General features: G+C 39.2%; 1 protein-coding gene across 6 annotated transcripts in view; it reads left to right on the plus strand.

Moving 5' to 3' along the window:
- Nucleotides 1-16,130, plus strand: part of SAMSN1 (SAM domain, SH3 domain and nuclear localization signals 1) — a 119,690-nt gene extending 103,560 nt beyond the window's left edge. For all 6 annotated transcript variants that reach the window (XM_086883496.1, XM_086883498.1, XM_086883499.1 and 3 more), the window contains 5 exons: nucleotides 943-1,063; nucleotides 2,381-2,532; nucleotides 4,572-4,778; nucleotides 6,271-6,421; nucleotides 14,886-16,130. In XM_086883496.1, the coding sequence (XP_086739622.1) occupies nucleotides 943-1,063; nucleotides 2,381-2,532; nucleotides 4,572-4,778; nucleotides 6,271-6,421; nucleotides 14,886-15,091 (837 nt within the window). In that variant the 3' untranslated portion in view covers nucleotides 15,092-16,130. The remainder of the gene's footprint in view (nucleotides 1-942; nucleotides 1,064-2,380; nucleotides 2,533-4,571; nucleotides 4,779-6,270; nucleotides 6,422-14,885) is intronic.
- Nucleotides 16,131-16,409: the final 279 nt, after the last annotated feature.

Raw genomic sequence — 16,409 nt, forward strand, 5'->3', positions numbered from 1 at the left:
AACCAGTGCAGTTCTTCATTTCAGTGTCTGATATGTATCTATATGGGTCTCTACTTCACATTTGCACTGTCACCTTTGCTTCATCATCTGACTGGTGAATAACTAATTTTTTTCCCAAATACAATGTGCTGAAAGAAGTTTCAGTTGCATCAGGATATCATATGCACTGGCAACATGATGAATTCTGCTGAAAAATCTCTTGCTTTGAAAGATCATCCCTATTTCATGTATCTGTTGCATCCTCTCTAACTTAACTGTGACTGAAATATGGATCTTATTGTTTTAACAGGCTGGGATTCCTGAGGTGTGATTTATTGGTATAAACTCAAGGGGCCAATTTCATACACCATTAGACTTTGTGAGAGAAAGATGTACCTTTTAATTCTTAAATGCACTGGATTTCGAGGACAGGGTGAATGTTGGGCAGTGTGGTGAGCACGGTGCTAGAACACACCAGTGCCCTACATGTGTGCAAGCTGTCCCCAGCCTGCCACCAAGTAACCACCATCTCCAGAAGCTCAGTGCAAAACACAGCTGTGTCAGCCAGCTCTTCACCACCTGCTTTCAGAACTGAGCTTTGTATTTCCCTCTCTGAGACAAGCAGACAAAATCTTATCAGGCTGCCTACAAATTTTTCCCATTACAAGCTTTCAGCTCTGCCATGGTGTGCTGCAGTCTTCCTAGCTTAGCTGTTTGAGCAGGGATGGGATGAAGTGAGTGGGACAGAAACAAGACAGGGAATTTCTCCAGGATCATAAAATACTAGGGGTGATGGTTGGGCATGGTTAGTACCAGGCAAAGTTCTAAAATGCCTACTCTCACAAAAGAGTTCTTAATAAACTGCAATGATGAGCTAATCTCCAATGATGCTTTAAAACAGACAAAAAAATATTTCTCCAAAATACATTTCTTGGGGGTTAACATTTGATTTTTGTGTTAAAGAATGAAGAGGGGAAAGATGACAGTGATCCTGGTGGTGGAACACACACTGAGAAGGTCTCCCTAAAAACCAGTGACTCTTTGGAAAGTCTTTATAGTTTGAACAGTGGCCAGAGCTCATCAAGTAAGTACAAGACTATACTTCTTATTCACTGGATCAATATAGTTATTGCTTATGTCTGTGGAATCAGAGCTGGTGATCAAAAATGTGATGGTAGAGAGCTCTTCATTCTGGCAGACAAAAGTGTAATTTGGTTAAATGGGTAGCAGCTGGGGTAGGTAAACATCTATCCAGAAATAAGTTGAGTGTTTTTAAGAGTGGAAATGCTAACTGAAGAAAAAAAGAGACATGAATTTTTGTGGGGTTATCACTGCCATGATGCTGGGTTTGCAATCACTGGGTGAAGCCACACAAGCATCCTCTCCTGGCAGACTGGCTGTGAGCTCATCCTTTGCCCTGGAGATGAGGCAGACAAAATCTCTCTGAGATGTGTGGGGTGTGGGTCTGGCCTGGCAGCTTTGGGACATGATGCAGAGACACAGCCCACCTGAAAACCCTCCCCACCAGGGTAGTCTCAGTTGGAGGGCAGAGGATCTCTGATGAGAAATGTGCCTCCACCTCTCTCAGTGTGCTCTGCTGTGGATATTCGCTGGGTGCAGGCCTGCTGTGCCACCCTGCAGCCACTGCCCGAGCCCTGAGTGCAGACTGGAGCTGCAGTCCAGACCATTTGCACTTAGAGTTAATCTGGCCCTGAGATGGAACTGTGCACTTAAGCAATCACCTCGAACAAAACCCTTTTTATGATCATTTTCTGTGACGTGATTTGTGAAAGTCGTATATGGGAGTTTACTTCCAACACACCGCTGCTCTTATCTAAAAACATATTTGGATGGGATACTGCAGAGCTTGCTCAAATTTGCTTGAATTACTCTGCTGATATTTTATTGCTCAGCTTGGATAAAATGACAGGCAGAAATGTTGATAAGATTAAAATTTCCCTCTGCAATGCAGGTTCCTTTGATGTTTCAGCTAGCTCTGGAATGAAATAAAATAACTTCTACAGTACTTGTTTTCATTTCTCTGAATAAACAGGAGAAGTTCAGCAGAATTAATTCCCTAAATTGCACTTTTAGGGTACATTTTATTAATCTGCAGAGGTAATATTTCAAAAAGTCTGTAAATAAAATGTGTAGTCTATTAGTATCATCACCAGAAAAAGATTACTTTAGGGAAGATATTAATGAAAGATCTCCTACCCATTTTCTTCTGTCTCTTACAGAATGATTTTTACTGAATGTAGTTATCCTGGAGCTTGTCAAACTCACACAGAATACCCTCTGTCTCTGTTTCTGTGGTTTGGAACTCTTTCCTTTGGGCTGTTTGCAGAGTTGCAAGTCTGGGCATTTGGTGCAGGGGTGTCTCAAGCTGTCTCTCTCCCAGGTGGGGTGACCAGCTGCTCCGATGGCACGAGCAACAGGGACAGCCTGCGCTTTGACGACGAGGTCCCGTACAATGGGCCCTTCTGCGGCCGAGCCAAAGTCCACACCGACTTCACACCGAGTCCCTATGACACTGACTCGCTGAAAATCAAGGTGAGAACCACCAGGATTCCTCCTTTCCCACTAACAGTGCCTGGGGGACCAATTTTTACGTGTAAATAATACATTTAATAATTAATTTGTAACTGCTTAAGCATGTGGAAATCTCTAACAGCAAGGCCGATCTGGTTTTGCAATGCTTCTATAAGGGCTTAGTTCAGACAAGGCTGCAAAACCAAGTGCTGCTAAAGGCTTTTTAAGGCACAGATTCCAGGTAAAAACCTCTTCATGGTATCTCCCCACATACCCCAGCTTTCCTCAGAGTAAAATACATGCTGCTTCCCACATACATGGTCTGGAGTAAGAAAGAGAAAAGTCTCATGGGATGTGAAGTTGTCTCCCAAGCTTTCCCAGTCACAACTAGGATATATCCCGAGCTCAGTGGCACCCATTGTCTTTAATAAAAACAGTTTTCCTTTCCATTAAACTTTTCTTTAAGCCAGTGTTTGAACTGTGAATGTTCTTCAGCCCAGAGATGGCAAGGGGTATCTGGGATGTGTGAGTGAGGAAGAGGAGCAACAAAGAGGGGCCCAGTTGAACATTGCTAAAAAAACCCAGCCCTTCAGATTCTTTTCTTCTTCACAGCTTCTTGTTTTTGCCAAATCCTGTATCTCACATAGAATCCCTCTCCTCCTCTCCTTCTCTCTACATGACAACTGTTGCTCTGCCGGTACTTGTATTCTTCAGCACTTGCCCTCCACTTCCACCCACATCTAGCTCATTTCTTTTAATACAGTTCAACAGTTTAAACTATTTAACTGATCATGAAATGGCAAATATCTGCTGGCTCATATAGGTTTCTTTTTAATCACTAGGGTGGTGTATTTTGGAATTATAAACTAATACTTAGGGTTGAAATCCTAATTATTTATCACACAAAATTTCAGTATCTTGAATCTGAATTTAAAGTGCATCTGCAGCTTGGCTTGGAGCCACTTCATCCACATCTGAAGTTCCTGAGCTTGCATGAGTTTGTAGAATAACGTGTGCTTATTATGTGACCTTTAAATAAATGTTTGTTTTGTTTCCATTTCAAATGTGCTCACAGCTCTGAGCCCCATGTTCTACATAAAGCAGGTCACCAGCAGGTCACCAGCTCACAGACAATTTTGTACTTGGGTTTGTGGTCACCAAAACTAGGGCGACCCCTTGACTCCCTGTTCCTTGACCAGACCAGAAAAGATGTAAGTCTTGGAACTGTGGACACATCTTAACAAACAGTTTGATTTTTAACTTTGTAACAGAATCCCAAATGAAGTTGTCATTTGTTGGATAACTCTTCAAAGGCTTTCAACATTTTTCTGTGATAGATGCCAAGAAGATAGGGCTCATTTTTGAGGTCCTTGGGAGTAAGTTGTGTAGGGTGCATGACTTTGTGAGAGCCTTTTTACTGCTGGGATTACTCAGAACGATCGTTTTCCTGAGCTGAGACCTTGGTTCCCACAGTGATGCTGTGAAAACCTTTACCAAAAAGCCCTCTTGAAATAGCTGTGCTGTCACCCTTTTAAGCACTCATGTTTGATGAGTTAAATGTTCTTTATTATCTTTGAGAAATGTAGCTAGTGTTTGTTTTACTGTAAAATAGGTAGGAGTCCACCTTTCACATAGATCAGCTATCTGTTTTTGAAGACACTTGAGAGGTCAGATAATAAGATTATTCTGTAAATGCTATGGCACATATTTTGAAAATAACCTTACAGTAATCCCTTGCTTTTTGCCAAAACTGTGCCCACTGCCCGTGACAAAAGTTAATTGCTGATGCAACCCTATCCCTTTTCAGGGACCAAGTGGAGCACAAAAATAGTGAGAGGGGCTGCTTATGCTCACCTCTCCTTCACAAAGGTTTGGAGATAAGGACTAGCTCCACTTTCTGTAATTATTTTCCTGGGATTTTATAAAAGCGAAGGCACTAAATCTAGGTAATTAAAAAAAGTTACTTTGCACTGACTAGAGCTGGTTTTTGTCTATAGAGGAAAAGCTACATAAAACAAACCAGAGGTGTAAGCAGTGGTGTGCTTTTTTTATTGTTCTAGAAAGGAGACATCATAGATATCATCTGCAAAACTCCCATGGGCATATGGACAGGCATGCTGAACAACAAAGTAGGAAATTTCAAGTTCATTTACGTGGATATTATCTTGGAAGAAGAAGCTGCACCCAGAAAGATAAACCCACACCGAGGAAAGAAAAGGACCAAGCCTAAAACATTGCAAGAGCTCCTGGAATGTGTCCATCTGCAGGTCAGCCAAGGCATTTCCCAGCTCTGTTTGAAGTGTTCCCTTTCTGTGCACTTGGGTTTGAATGTCATTTACAGGCAGGAGGAGAAAGGCAGGTTTCAGCAGTTTTGATGTCAGCAAAGCAAAGCAAAGCAACCTCGTGTCTTTCATCTATGAAAGATGCCAAGATGATTTTTTGCCTTTTCTTTTATATGCATTTTATATAACTTCTATGTATCCTCAGTACTCTTGGCATGCATACTGTAACTCCTTAAGTCTGATAACTTAGCTTAGTGTTCTGTCAGGCCAGGAGACCAAACCTCCTAAAGGCCTCGTAATAGGAGGCTGGAAAGCTCTGTCTTGGGAAAACAAGATTCTCTCCAGAACATATCCTGTGAAATGGAGATTTGGACCATCCAGGGGGAAATTCCATGGATGGGGGAATATCACACCATTCATGCAGGCCTCCCATTGGGGTATCCTTGTCACATATGCTAATTTGTAAGGTCTATAAATTATATAGGCAATCTATCGTGTGTGCACTGTGGTGCATTCCACCTTGGCCAAGTGAGGCACCAATAAGGATCCTTACTAAAATACTGAGGTTAAAAAACCCTAATCCCTTAACCATATCTGACCCTCAATTTTTAAAACCAGGAAAGGCATCATGAGTGGTTTATAGAACTGCATTTTACTTCATCTTGTGGCTGGGCTAGGAGTCTCCAGTCAGAGAGAGACGCTGGAGACTTGTCAGGTCAGCCTGACTGCAGTTGTGTGTCTAAGTATAGCAGATGTGTGGCTGTGGACATCTCAGGGACAGAGCTGCAGTCTGACTCCAGTGCCAAAACTGAGAATTTTGTTTCCAATTTCTTGTAATCTTTAGGGAGCAATAGTGTTTTTGCACTATGCTCGTGTTACGCCTCTCCCCCTCTCTGCAACCCTAGATCTTGACTGAGTGTCAAAGTGTAATGAGGTCATGATTTACAAGTAACATTTTTAATAAGGGTAATTGCTTTGCTGCTGATGCAAACACTCCTTTCCCTGGAGCATGCACAGAGTTTTGTACTGAGTCGACACACAGCTCAAGGGGGACCTTGTGTGACACAGCAGGGACGAGGGCACCCTCTGCTTCTCCCCTTATCGAGGGTTCCTCCTGTGAAAAGGCAGAGCACTCCTTTCCCCAGAGCCCTCCTGGGCTCAGCCTGGGAGACACTCATGGAGTGACCCACAACAGTCCAGACACTCAGCAGATTAAATAATTCTGACAGAGCTCTGCCCTGGTCCTGTTTGCTGCTGACTGTGCTGTGGAGTTCAGGCACAGATGCTGGCATGGCCAGGAGGATTCCCAGGCATCTCTGCCTCTGTTCCCTCTTGCTTTCCACCTCTGCCAAAGGTCAGGCAACTGGACTGGAGAATGGAGCTCATTTCATCTTGGCCAAAAAGTGAGATAGTACCTATTCCTCAACTAAACATAGAGCTTGTTTCCCTGAGAGAATTTGCTTGTTTCCTTTCACAGGAATATGCCTCAACCCTCCTGCTGAATGGCTATGAAACTCTAGAGGACTTAAAGGATCTACAGGAAAGCCACCTTATTGAACTAAATATTTCAAACCCAGAAGACAGGGCAAGATTGTTAGCAGCAATTGAAAATCTCCAGGACTATGACAGTAAGTGTTTAAGATTTGTTAAGAATATATGCACTAGTACATTAAGCAAAAGAGAGCTTAGTTCAAACTGCTCCAGTAAAGAATTTTCTTTAATTTTTTGAATAGCATTCTGCAGGTAATTACAAACTTTTTCTTCCCTTGCTTCATCACACTTAAGTCCTTATCCAAATTAGCTTCTTTTGTAGGAAAGCATTTTAAAAATATATATATATACACTAATAGCTGGTTTGCATTCTTCTCTCAAAATTAATCTAACTTGTGCTTCTGGTGAGCTCCCAACATTTGAACCTATGGGGTATGTATATGCACATGTATTGATCACCATTTTGTTTTCTTCACTTGTTCCTTTCATGGGGAGTAGAAAAGCTAGGATACAGAACAGGAAAAAACTTTTCTCATGATATTTTCAGTCTGACTTTGAATTGTATATAATTTATGTCAATTTTGCAGAAACTACAGCCAAACATCTACTTAATTAGACATGAAAACAGGAGGTGTTTTCTTCTTTAATATTTGTGCATACTCCCCCTGTGCTGAGCAGTCCTGTAATGAAATGTGCATTTCCAATTATGAAGCATAGGAAAGAGAGAGAAGGATAAACAATGTCTTCCTGGGATAGTTTAATATCAGTTTTTGAGAGCATCCACTTATTATCTCCTAAGTATGTAGGCAGCTTTCCTTTTTTTTTTTTCCTGAATGTTTGGGCTTTTTTTTGGAACCCTATTTGTACATTAAGTTGTTCTTATTTAGCTTCCAGAGAAAGGCTCTTTCAAACATATTAGAGTGGCATTAGAAAGGTTTTCTTTGCCCTCCAGGTTTAGAAGTTCTTTCTGGTCTATAGCTCTGTGAGATGACAGGTTTGAAAAGAACTCTGGAAGGGCTGTCTATGTAGAAGCAACGATTGAGAGAGTAAATCCAGAAAAAAAAAAGGGTTACATTTTGCAGTTTTATCACAGGGAACTGCCAGAAAGTCACCCGAAAATGTATATACTGAGTATAGTGTGTTTTTTGGGGAACCAGCCTTGCTACACTTTCTGTACTTTTTACTGTGAATGTTTTTCCATATTTAACACCAGAAAAATAGTAAAGAAAAATGTTAGATTGTAATTTTCAGTTCTGCATCAGTGTGAAAGCCAAACTGAAACATAATGGTTTGTAACAGACCACACGAGTGCCAAACTACTCCGTAGTGGTGAGAGTGTGGTTTGCTATTTATATTTGCTGGGTAACAAAAAAGCAGAGCAAGCAGCTTTTGATACTGGTGTCTTAACACTTAATGATCTACATTGCACCTGTGCAAGAACCAAGCTTGGCAAGGTCCTTACATGTTCCATATACTGAAAATGAATATATTCACCTTTTTATCCAAATTGAGTTCTTCCTACATTGGCAGTATAGGATTAAGTCACTTTTCCAGGTGAAACAGTATCCCTGATGTTATCTGCATGGTAGTCTAATAGTTCAAATTCTTGTAACAGCTCTGGGAATAAAAACATTAAATCTTATAAAGTGGTCCATGTTTCAGAATCAGTGGCGACACTGTAGTCTTATTTCAAGAGACTAAATGAATATTTGTTTCACATGCACTTAAGACAGGTGTAGCAAATCTTTCCAGTATTCAAATGCAATCAAATAATTTTCCCAGAATTTATGAATGCTCACAGGGACCAAAACCAAAACACCTTTTTGTGTCATGCCAGCTATAAGCATTCATTTAAGTGTAGTTAACTTCTGCTTGTGTATATTTTAGGGTAAGCCATGAGTAAATATTGTCCTAGTCTGATTCTTGAATCCTTGCCTTGCCTGGTTGCAAAGGGATCAGAGCATTTGTCATGTGACTGGTGGGAACAGAACTGAACAACCTGTTCCAGAAAGGAGGATACTAAAGACCAAAATGGAGAGAAGCTATCTGTTAAGTTGTTATAACAAAAGACAGGGCGTCAAGATGATCTTGGGGATAAGCTCCACATGAGTCTGACATTGTACAAATCATTTGACCTCTTTGTCCTTCTGTCAATCAGATTAGAAAATTGGGTTGAAAGAGCTGGGTGCTACTGAGAAAGTGAATTCTGCATCTGGACTGAACTTTCCTGGGTCAATATACTTTTTTTCCTAAATGGGCATGGCTCAGTCCAGCATAAATGATTTTTTAATTAAAATTGATTTTGTGCATTGCTTAGAAGTGAACTGCATAATTACCCACAGCTACAATGTAATCTGTTTACTGGCCAAGAGAATTCTAGATAGAATTTCAGCACTTTCCAGGTAAAAAGTTCACTTTTTAAAAGTAAGCTTTATTAAAAAATAAGCTAAGGCCATAGACTGTATTTACTGTTCTAGTTCCATCTTTCTCACAGAGCTTGGAAGAATTCCATGTCTCTGCATTCCATTCATGCTTCCATGAAGCACATGTTTGATTAATGGATGGAGAGTCAGGTGTGGTCCAGAGTTGAAATACAAGGGTTTCTGAGTTTTGGTGACACTGCTATTACTCAGACAGCCAAGTGTGCTGGAACCTAGCCTCATTTTACTAGATCCTCCTATAAATGCAGTAAAACAACATTTCATATTTCTTTAATGTGAAACATGATCTTGTGAGATGTCCAGAGGTTTTTACAAGGCTTTTAATTTCTTTGTCATTCCTTGGCTTTTTCTTGACATTTATTGTATGTTATACTAAGTAATATCTTCATGACACATACTTGTGCTGTATAATTCATTTTGCAGAATAAACATTTATTGAGTTTTCTAACCAAAAGACCTGCAGCAGTTGTTTCCACATTATATGCTACTTAAAGCCATGCAAAACATAGGATTTTTGGCAGTGATTTTTTTTAATCTTACATTTGATTTAGACTTTAAAACCACGACAGACCTGAATGAATTTGAAAGAATAAATTTTACCCATCTTATACCATCAATTTAAAATGTAAGTTTTATTTAGCAAATGCTACCTCAGAAAGTTTTTTAAGCATATTTTTCTTTCTATTACTGTACTATCTTCTTTCTCCCTTTTCTTGGGAGTCCAGGCCCAAATTCATCATCTTCATGTACTTCACGTAGCAAGGCTATCCTAAAACTGAAAGGATTTGTAATCTCCTCATGACCTTCTCCCCCTCCTCAGACATCATTTTATATTTTCTATAAGTTGGTCAGACCTATATATTTGGGGCAAAAGTCTTGGTTTCCATGAATTCATGGCTGTGAGGAAAAAAAAAAAGAAAAAAAGGCTTTTCATAAAGTATTTCTTAATAGCTTTCCATTCTTCTCCCAGATGGCTTCTAGACAGGAGATGGATGTCTGTGCTTTTGTAGGATGCTATTTTTAAAGTGAAGCAGTTGCTGGATGGTTAATGAATAAAGTAATAAAAGAAGTTTGGAACTTCTTCTCTTGACCACTTCCCAGGACACACATTTTTGTGTGTGCAAGATAGGCTTGATTCTCTTCTCTCATAGATGATTTAAATCAAGAGGTTCATCCCTGAAATCCACTGGGTTACACTCGTCCAAAGCTACTCTGAGCTAAAGAAAAAATAGACTTCATTGGATATATGCATGCAGTTAATTTTATGGAAAGATCCCAAAAGGTGAATGTGTGCAATTTGGGGGATAATATTTTACACTTATCTCCCAAAATCATTTTCCTTAGCTTACTTTTCGTATTTAAGTGCAGATCATAATTTAAATTCCACTATTAATACCAAATAATGTTTATTCTTTATTTATTATTGGACAGCAAGGTAGGGGATAGATAAAGATATGACTTTCAGTTCTCAGATACATTCCTTACGTGAGAATCAGTCATCAAGAATTCCATTTTACACTGGGCAGTCCCTTTCAATACATGGGATCACACAGTATCTTGTCAGTCAAATAGTGCTCAAAGACAATCTCCCCTTCTGTATTGTGGTACAACTCATTGGCCTGAACATAATATTGCCAGATTTCCCAAGGAAGCTCGTCCTTGCATGTGCATTAGTAGTTTTCACCTTTCTTTTTTTTTTAGGCACATCTGTTTGCTTGCAGATTTTAGATTAAAAAAGAAGCTTCTCATTCCTGTTTTCACCACAAGTTCTCACATCTGTTCAATAACTTTTCCCTCCAACAAAAGCTATGCCACCGATTTCAGTGAATGCTGTATTTTAAGTTGCATATCTGTAAACATCCACAAAATATTTAGTCATTTGAATACCCAAAGTATTGCACAAACCAGTTCATGTTCTCTGCATCCTTTCCAAGAATTACTGCCCTTTACTGCTCCAAGATGATCCTTTCTGAGACTGATGCTTTGTGAGTTCTCATTTCATTTTCACACTTAGGTGGTCTAACTGGTACAGGTGATACGTGGCCTGTGTACCTTCAAAGGAGGTCTGGCTTCATTCTCAGAAACTCACTTTGTTCAGTGGGGTCCAGTGTCAGGGTAAGGAGCAATGGCCATAAACTAAAATACAACAAGTTTCATCTCAGCATGAAGAACTTCTTTAAGGGAGGCAGAGCACTGGAACAGCTGCTCCCTTTCCAGAGACATTCCAAACCCACCTGGTGACATTCCTGTGTCACCTGCTCCAGGGGGTTGGACCAGATGATCTCCAGAGGTCTGTGCCAAGTGCCCTGTGATTCTGTGATTATGAGTCTTTAGTTACTGAAAGGTGCTGCTCAGTACAGCACCACAGCACATCCCAGGAGGGCAGGCGAGTGACTCAGCCTAAAGCACAGTACTCCCAGCCCAGTTCTCCTGGAGAAAATTCACAAAGGCAAACTCTCAGAGAGCACACTCATGAAGTTTGGTTTGCTCTTGAATGACCTTCTTTTTGTCCAAGACAAAATGCAAGCTTCCTGCCACTCATCTGGTTTACAGGAGTCAGAGTGACCTCTGTGCATTCTTGAGTTGAATTTCCTTAAACCCGAGATTAAAGTGCTTCCCTAATCAGGACTTTAACCTCATTAGAAAGGGGAAAAAGAGCTGGTGAAGGAAAAAAATCTATCCTTGCATGTGTGGTGCAGATCTAAGTCATTGAATAACAAAACCTCATTTTAAAGGTCTAAATAGTGAGGAAGATAAGGGATGCATCACACATCTCTTACCAAGGCTAAAGGCCTCACATTTTTTTCAGAAGTCTGAATATAATCCTACTGTCTAAAGGAGTACTGGAATATATGTGTCAAAATGATGCATATCTTGGGCTCTTCTGGCCATATCATAGACAACAGTGACTGAGAGCCATTTATCTTATGTGAAACTGCTGTACTGTAGAAAAATGATAGGACTTCCATTTGTTGATAAGATAGTTATTTCTGATGATTCTGCAACATCTAAAGGCAGTTTAATTTTATCAATTCCTGTTTTCTGTGCAGTGTGGCTTTCTTCTGATGTCCCAAAGATTAAGGCAGCAAACCTACCTTTCCTAATGTAGAACTTGAGCATGTACATATTAGAAAAAGGACTTGAGTAGAAAGGAATAGAAGAGCCAAAAGTGTAAAAAGAATAAAAAGAGCAAAAGTTGCTTTGTTCTTCTCATGAAGAAACTTCTAAAATTGCATGCCATGTATTTTTATGATACTCAGCATCCTGTTCAAGTGGTTTAGTAGTTACTGCAGAATATTTAAGACTGCTTTAAAGAGAAAAAAATGGCACCAAAGTTTGCTTTCAGTCTTTTCTACATAAAAATGGAGGTAGAGGGGTGTTCTTCCAACTTTTTCTGATTAGAATGAACAATAAAAAAATGTAACATTTTTATTGTCTCAAACACCTGAATATTTTCAGTTTTCAGTTTTTCATGTAAGAAAATTCAACTAGATTTACAGGAAATTTACATATAAGTATATCTTCTAAACAGAAAATTCTCATTTTCCTAATTGACCTAAATTCAGATTAAAAAATAAATAAATAAATAAATAAATAAATAATTAAATCTCAGTTCCAGGCTTGTCTGTGCATTTTTCCCTGAAACACACTAGGGAGACATTGATTAAAAAAAATATAAGTTAGGATCTGTTGTTCACATAGGAACTGCTCGGATTACCTAGACAAGCAGTTACAAGGCACTAATACAGTGACTGAGACCACATTTTCCTTTTAATCCAATGGTTACTGGGTCTTCTTTCCATTGTAAAACAAACAAAGTGGATGGAAGCTTCTCTCTGACCTTGAAAATGTAAACAGGATTAACACTTTTTAGGTCAGTGCTTGCCAGGGCAGCAGATGATGCTGGAGAGCAGATGAAAGGGCAGCAAGCAGCATTAGGCAGCCAAGGGGATTAGGAGGGAGGCAGCAGGGCAGGAGGGCTCCGAGAGCTGCACAAGATTTGGTTCCCTTTGTCCTGGTGGGAGGGTGCTGCAAGGAGTTGAAGATGCTCAGGACTGCTGAGGCATCGCTCTGGTTTGTGCTGAACTCCTTCTGTCGCTGCCAACAGCAGCAGGAGTGCCTTCACCAGTCTGGTGCCTTTGTGATTCCTTCCTGACTTCAGCCAGAAATCAATTGGGCCCTACCTGATCAAATATTTTCCCTGCAAAGAGAGAGATAACATTTGACATGACAAACTGTGTTCTGTAAAGTGAGAAGGAGATCAAACAGTTACAGATATCAATTAAATCTGCTTCGACGTGTACTCTTTCATGCAAGTGCAATTAACCATTAATTTATTTGGGAACAAGGTGGAACTTTTATTCCTTGGAAAATATTTAAAGTAATTTTTTTTGTTATTACTATTCTAAATAAATATGGTTATGCCTATACCCTCAGACTTCATTGAAAAGATAACTAAGCTGAGTCTGGATTCTTTAAAAAATCAACTTAGTTTTTCAATTTATTAGGCAATTGGAAGCTAGAAGATATTAAGCAGATTCCATCAGGCCAAACAAATCTACAGGACTTCCATCAATTCCTCAAAATGTTTCTCAGTAGCTCAAAATGCTTTGTGAAATAAGCTCATTGAAATCTCACACAATGAAAAAGTTCTCCGAAGAAACTCTCCCGCTGTTCCATTTCACTCTAAAAGACTGAAAAAATTCGGTCTTTCATTTCTAATTTATTTTGTGTTATTCAATACAAGATAGGAAAAAAAAATCAAATTTAAAGTCTTTCCCCTTTTACCAAATGTTATAATTTCCAACAAGTGAAATACAAGTCAGTGTGGGTGTTCTTTGTGGAAATTTTAAAATTCAAGGAACTAAAATAGATTTAGATTTTGACACAGCATTTAATCCTTCATATCTTTGAACTTCCATTCTGCCTGAACTTGAATTCAGACAGTTTAAATATGACTAAAGATCCAGAACTGACTGTTTAACCAAGGAGTAACAAATCAAGTGGCAGAAGGGAACTTTCTTTGCAAAAGCAAAAAGGTACTGAAGGGCTAAAAGTCTGGAGCAAAACCATCTGTTTCCTCTGAGATGTTTCCTCTGAGATGAGTGTTCCCTACACTTTGTTCAGAAAGCCAGATACAGTTTGATGTAAATCTACAGCTACAGGAGGTTGATAACAGCACAAGGAAAAAAAAATAGGAAATGGAAAGATTAATATTTTATAGCTTATTTTATTAAGAAATTTACTGTGAGTAAACATGTGCTCCACAACCAGAGAACAGGAAGAGGAAATTTTAAACCAGTACATATAAGAGCCATTATATTCATGTATGTCCTCTCTTGTTGAGCTTCTCTTGAGAGATCTGTTGATACTGCCACTGATTTCCAGATTTTTGAATTTGAGCAGATTAGTCATACAGCAGCTTAAACAGGGGAAAATTATTTGCAAGATAATTTGCTTCTACTTAGTTTTGGAACAGTGTTCAAAAACCATGCAGCAGAAATCAAGCATCTTAGCTTCCTCTGAGGTTTCTGTGTTATGGAAAATAACCTTCTGGATATCAAGCTAAGCTTAGGAAGTTTCCATCAGCCACCCACTCCTGCAGTAAAGCTTGGGGCTTTAGAAAAGCTGGTTACCACGTCTTTGTGCCGAGAGCTTCAGAAGGCCAGAGCGTTCTGTCTCCCTGCAGAGAGCACATCAGGTGCTGGGGGTTGCACTCAGGAGACAGTGTGCGTTAGACAGTGTTAGAAAACCAGTGGGATCTGTGGTTAATTCAGTACCTCACTCTGGGATACGTGAGCAGGGGAAGGGGAAAGGTTCCATCCCTGCTGTGGCCTCGGTGACCACGCACTGTGCACAGCCTGAAGGGCCTCAGCATAAAGCATCAGGCCAAAGCCTCCAGCATTCATCTCTGAGAAACATCCAGAAGGAAAAAGACCAACCTCAATGTCAACTCAGATGTTGTTACACTTGTGTAATCATACTTTTAATTCTCTGATGCTGAGGTTTCTGTTTCTGATGGACAAAACATATTGATGTAGTCATGCGTAGATTACCAGCTCTGTTTCCAAAGTTCTTCAAGATCAGCCATGCTGCTATCTCAGCTCTTTCCCAAGGTACTTGTATTGACATTTTTTTCTTTCTTTTTGTTTCTTTCTAGTTGAAGAACAGCAGAAATGTGAGGGTGATCAGGAGACTCAGAACTTAAGCCTCCACCAGAGTTTTGACAAATCACAGTTAAATGACTGTCCAAGAGATTCTGGCTGCTACATCTCATCCGAAAATTCAGATAATGGTAAAGAAGAAGCAGACCCAGAAGCCCTGTCTGACATGGTGCAGTCAATAACAATCAGTGAGTCAAACTGATTCGGTCCTGCTGCTTTTCTGCAGGTTTTCAGAAAAGACAATCACATTTGTCAGTATGATGGCACGGAAGCAGAACAAAATATTCTCAACACTGAAAATCTACTTTTTTTCTGGTTCATGATGCTCTAAACTGTTCCATATGTGGACAATTGATAGCTAAATGTTAGTTGATAAAAAGAATTTCTCGTTTCTCTTTTCAATAAATCCACAGGTATTTCCCTGAAAAAGTTTATACTAAAGTATTTATAAATATTTGTACAGTGAATGCATTTTCTATAATAGTAGAGAATTGGTTTTGGTAGTGGTTCATGATCTGGAGATGTTCATTTCTGGAACTGTCCAAAATGTAAATATTGTACATATTTATTTTAAAAACATATGGATTAATCACACTGTCTCTATTTTCAGCTGTGTTTTGCTGATTTGTGTACAGAATGTATTTTCATTGATATATCATCGTATTAAAAATGTGGGTACAGTCAAACCCTACTTTGAAAAATACCAAGCCAATTCTCACTAATATTAAAGCTGTTTCTCACCACTTTTCTCCAAGATGAGCTCTAAAGTGGACTATCATTTCCTGTACTTTTTCCTGGAGGCATAAAAGAACTGTAGGGTAAATCTGAATTCAGCTCTCTGTGGCCCTTATCTTGTGGAAGAACAGAGCCATCTGAATGGCTTATGCAGTGGCAATTTCTTTATGGTTCTTTTCACACATGTTCTCATTTGTCCCAAGCATTATACAGAGAATTCAAACTTGGAAAAAAATTAAATAAATCAGGATCAGTGCTATGCTTTCATGATAAAGTTTTGTGAAGATGTGGCCATTTGTATGTGGTGTGAAGTTTGTTAATAGAGTATTTGTTTGTATACAGAACTCAGGAGCTAACATGGGTATTGTACATGACTGTCTTTCATATGAGATTTTATTGTCTTTTCCCAGTATATTTCACACTGGAATACACATTTTAACTGCCTGTCTTCTTTAGAGTTCTTCCTTCAATAATAAACAGAATCATGTGTTTAAGCCCTTTAAAAATACTTGATTTTTAATGTGGTTATTCCATTTCAAAGACTGCTCTCTTCTAAGACTAACACAGCAAACAGTAATTCCACTGAGCATTTTTAGCATGCATAAGAATCTGTGTATCAAATAAATAGAAAGACTTTTTGCTCAGTCATTAGTCACAGCATTTTCATAATTTGAGGCATTTTGCATTTATGTTAAAAAGTTTCCACATATTGCCGACAACTTGAAAGAAAATCACCTTCAGAAGAGATGAAACACAAAAAGTTCCACCCCAAAAAGGAGTATTTC

This window comes from Cyanistes caeruleus, chromosome 3 (assembly GCF_971803275.1).
Source record: "Cyanistes caeruleus chromosome 3, bCyaCae1.hap1.1, whole genome shotgun sequence".
NCBI classification, from domain to species: domain Eukaryota; kingdom Metazoa; phylum Chordata; class Aves; order Passeriformes; family Paridae; genus Cyanistes; species Cyanistes caeruleus.